Here is a 4,238-nt window from a genome sequence, read left to right as displayed (position 1 = left end):
GCTTGAATATAATCTGCAAATACGCAATTCATGACAGACTTATTGAAATCACCCAAGGATAAATCTGATCAAAAATCTTGTAAAACAAGTAATTTTTATTCTACAAAGCAGAAGTCTAAAACAAATTTGACAACTTGATGAAATTGATCACAATCAAAACTAAACCCTTTGAAATATAAAATACAAGTTATTGCCGTTATTCTTACAAATGTGTTTGATTTTTAACTTGTGATGGCACAGTTTGTGATGGATTTGGGTATAAGTTGAATATTTCCTGGTGCCTATGTTTGCTATTTTCTAACAAATATTCAATTTCAAACAAAGGTATCAGTGGGCATATATTACCTTGCCTGGCAAGCTATCTTTATTGTAATAAGATTGGAAATTGTATTTTAGTAATCGTCGTCCGGGTGTTAGTGGTTATGAAGAGAGTGGTTCCCATAACGATAGTAGAACACCGCCATTTTTTATTGCCGATATAACTCTAGTTATACCTCAAGTAGTAATGAAACCTAGCTTAGATGATATCCAACAAGCTTTAAATAGATCCATTCAGTTTGTTCTTGATGTTAGTAAAGGAGTAGCACCTTGGTATACCTATCAAAATGGGGAAACTGGTATGTTTAAACTCTTTGTTTCAAATTTTCAAATGTCAACCATTTGGAATTAAAGGATAAGGAATCAAATGATAGGAAAAGAATGAAAGAAATATATATATTATATATGTTTAATGATTAACAAAATTGAAAGGGTGCTTCTATAGGCTGGTCCCTCGTCTACACTGTTACTTAAAATGCATTGTTATCAAATTACACAATTTTTCCAAAGTCCAAACCCAAATTGTTTCTTACTATTTAAACACTCAAAATAAGCTACAGACTTCACAAGCTATTTAGAAAACGTGTGAATGTTGCAAATTAATGATGTCCCTACATGTCAGTATCTATAAGAGGAATTTTGCAGGTTTTGATATTCCACAATATTCAATTCATCATATTTTCTATGATTTCAGTGACAGCATCACGTATTGAGAAGTTTAATTATTATAAATATATATTAGATAATAAAGATATTGCTAAGTATACTATGTTATTGTCGACTGCAGCCTCTACTCTCAAACCTGATGTATCAGATGCTTTACAACGCTATAATGAATTTTCTTTTCTCTGGCAACAAGATAGAGAAGAGTCAATCCAGGTAAAGTCTATTAAACTCTTAAAGATAATCTTTTTTTTTTAAAGAAACTGTCCGATATGGTGCGTGAGGGGGGGAGGGGGGGGGGGGGGTAAATTAATTTAAGGGCAATTAACTGCGATAAATAATATTTTGAAATAAAATACAATATCTTGGAATACTCCACATCTTCAGGCCAATTCTTGAATTTTTTTCTGCCTCGACATTGAAATTGGCTAGTAAAAGAAAACATACAAAAAAATGAAATGAATGGAGTTTTACGTCCTACTTTTCTTCCCATTGTGGGCTAATGAAGACGGGTGACGCCATGCAGGGTGCAATGAGGGAAATTTTGCCAGGACAGCGGCATTAGCCTGCTCTTTTTCGATTTCCAACTGTCGAGGGATCTTTAACGTGCACAGCCTGTAGCACACGAGGCCTCGGTTTATTGTCCCATCCGAACGACTAGGCGCTTTTTCCATGTCAGCCCCTCTTACCTGCATCACTGACGGGGAAACCGGGTTGAAAAATCCGAAGGTATTATCTAAAAGAAAACATACAGAAACATAGAGTTTGAACTTGTCTGAAAAGATATAAGTGATTGAATATTTTTATTCCTTGATCTTTCTCCTTAATATTGATCTTTAGAATTCTATTAATTAAATCTGCCAAATTTCAATGTTCTAAAAACAAGTATCAGGTATATCATTCAGATGATGTTTGCAATAAAGAAAAAATTATTTCTTTATTTTGTGGTATATAATATATTATGTCAATATTTATTTGTAGGAATTTCTGGCTACAGATCCTATTATATCAGAATATAAATCTAAAGTTGCTGTATTTAAGAAATTAGAAGATTCTATAGATGATGTTAAAAATAGTGATATTGTTGGACCTATAGAACTATTTACTGGTTTGTGACTAATTTACTCTTTACTACTTGTACTAATATATATATATTCTGGTTTGATATTTTTTTTTAAGAAATACGGTAGCCAACATAATTCTTATAAAAAAAAATGTGAAATCATTTTATGTGATCAGATTGACCCGAAAATTGGGAAATTTTAACCATTTTCAGGGCAAAAGAGACAAAGCGACAAAAGCACTTTAACTTACTGAACTACCTCTTCTTACATACTCTATTAGGGTGTGATAGAAACTTGGCTACCCATGTTATTAATCTTAATTTTCTCTTAATTTAGAACCATTGAAGTTGGCACTACGTGTTGAAATCAAGGCCTGGAAGTTATTATATGGTAAAGAATTAAACAGGAAGTATCATACAGATATGGAAGAAATTCTAAGCTTTGTAGATGATTGTAGTAAACGTCTATCAAGACCTATTAGAGATCTAGAAGATGTCAGACAAGCTATGTCTGGTTTAGCAGAAGTCAGAGAAAATCATATTAAAATTGACATGGCTTTAGCTCCTATTGAGGTATATTATATATATCTTGCTTTTCAACTCATTTTAACCAAGTCAAGGGCCATTATAACTCCAAAACCGTTCATTGAAAATTTTCTAAAACTTTCTACTTAAAAAATACAGCTGTTAAATTTTAAACTCCAAAAATCTTTGAAAACATTACTCAAGGTTTTTAAGTTTGTTATACTTTCTGGAAGTTGAAAACTAACGCCTAATTGTAGAGAAATATTTCTATTACATATTCTTAAGGTTTCAACTAATAATATCAAGCCATTATAAAACAAAACACCAAAACTAGACCAAACTGCTCAATTAATAATTAGTAATCTCCGTTTTTAACTAACCCTTTTAAAATAAATTCAGTTTGTTTTCACAAATATGAGCAAAAAAAAATTCAACCTACCAAAAAGGGGAATGTCCCTTTAAGATTTCACTGACTCTGAAGTTACTTGAAACCATGTTTTTATTAATTTATGAGATGATTACAAATGTCTTAAACTAATTTCAGGAATCCTACAGTTTATTACAAGATTTTGAAGTAACAGTTGATAAAGAAGAAGTTGATAAGGTTGATTCACTCAGATACTCTTTCCAAAAACTCTGTCATGTCTCTGTAAGTATACACTTAATAATGATATGTCCTAAGAAACATCAAAACCTTTAGTTATTACTTTTTGATTGGTCAATATTATTGCATTATATTACTAGAAAACATACTGTACACAAGATTTTTTGATATCACAGAATTCTAAATTTAAAAGTTGTACAAAATCAGGTAAATATTTATTAAAGGGCCAAGTCCAAGGTGAACTAGTACGAGTACAACCATTGTTTAAAGAGGAATTATTAACATCAGTTGAAGAATTTCAAGGAAGTCAAGAATCATTCACTGAGAGATATGATTTGGTAGGTATATATTATTATAACACTTTCCCACCAAAATACCTTACAGTGCTTTTATTTACTTTCCCCCAATCAAATTGACTAGAGCTCATCTCATGATGTCAAAACATGTTTTGACTCCCATAAATTGAATTGACCGTCTTCATTAGCCCACATGATAACGAAAAGTAGGATGTAACACTCCATCATTTCATTTCAGTTGAATTGAAAATATCAGTTATCCTGAGTAGTTTTTAATACAACTCACTATCAATATTCTTGGTAGTGGTGGTAGATTTGTATTGAAAACTACTCATGGTAATCAGTTGATTAAATACAACTCAGTAATCTTAATCTACCACCGATAAGAATATTGATAGTGAGTTGTATTGAAAAATACTTAGGGCAATCAGTTGAATAACTACAACTCAGTAATTTTAATCTACCAATGATAAGAATATTGATAGTGAGTTGTATTGAAAACTACTCATGGTAATCAGTTGATTAAATACAACTCAGTAATCTTAATCTACCACTGATAAGAATATTGATAGTGAGTTGTATTAAAAAATTCTTAGGGTAATCACTAGTAATCAGTTGATTAAATACAACTCAGTAATCTTAATCTACCACTGATAAGAATATTGATAGTGAGTTGTATTGAAAACTACTCATGGTAATCAGTTGATTAAATACAACTCAGTAATCTTAATCTACCACTGAAAAGAATATTGATAGTGAGTTGTATTTA

The 4,238-nt window shown here is 31.1% G+C and overlaps 1 protein-coding gene across 1 annotated transcript in view; it reads left to right on the top strand.

Moving 5' to 3' along the window:
* The window catches only part of LOTGIDRAFT_182347 (hypothetical protein), a gene marked incomplete at its 5' end in the record, with an annotated part of 53,648 nt that overhangs the window by 16,380 nt on the left and 33,030 nt on the right, over positions 1–4,238 (top strand). The window contains 6 exons of the mRNA XM_009057308.1: positions 418–617; positions 941–1,197; positions 1,963–2,089; positions 2,382–2,617; positions 3,114–3,218; positions 3,398–3,511. Coding sequence (XP_009055556.1) covers positions 418–617; positions 941–1,197; positions 1,963–2,089; positions 2,382–2,617; positions 3,114–3,218; positions 3,398–3,511 — 1,039 coding nt within the window. The remainder of the gene's footprint in view (positions 1–417; positions 618–940; positions 1,198–1,962; positions 2,090–2,381; positions 2,618–3,113; positions 3,219–3,397; positions 3,512–4,238) is intronic.

The sequence above is a fragment of the Lottia gigantea genome, assembly GCF_000327385.1.
Source record: "Lottia gigantea unplaced genomic scaffold LOTGIsca_3, whole genome shotgun sequence".
Taxonomy (NCBI): Eukaryota; Metazoa; Mollusca; class Gastropoda; family Lottiidae; genus Lottia; species Lottia gigantea.
The sequence above is the reverse complement of the archived record's forward strand: the minus strand, read 5'-3'. Positions and strand labels throughout refer to the sequence as shown.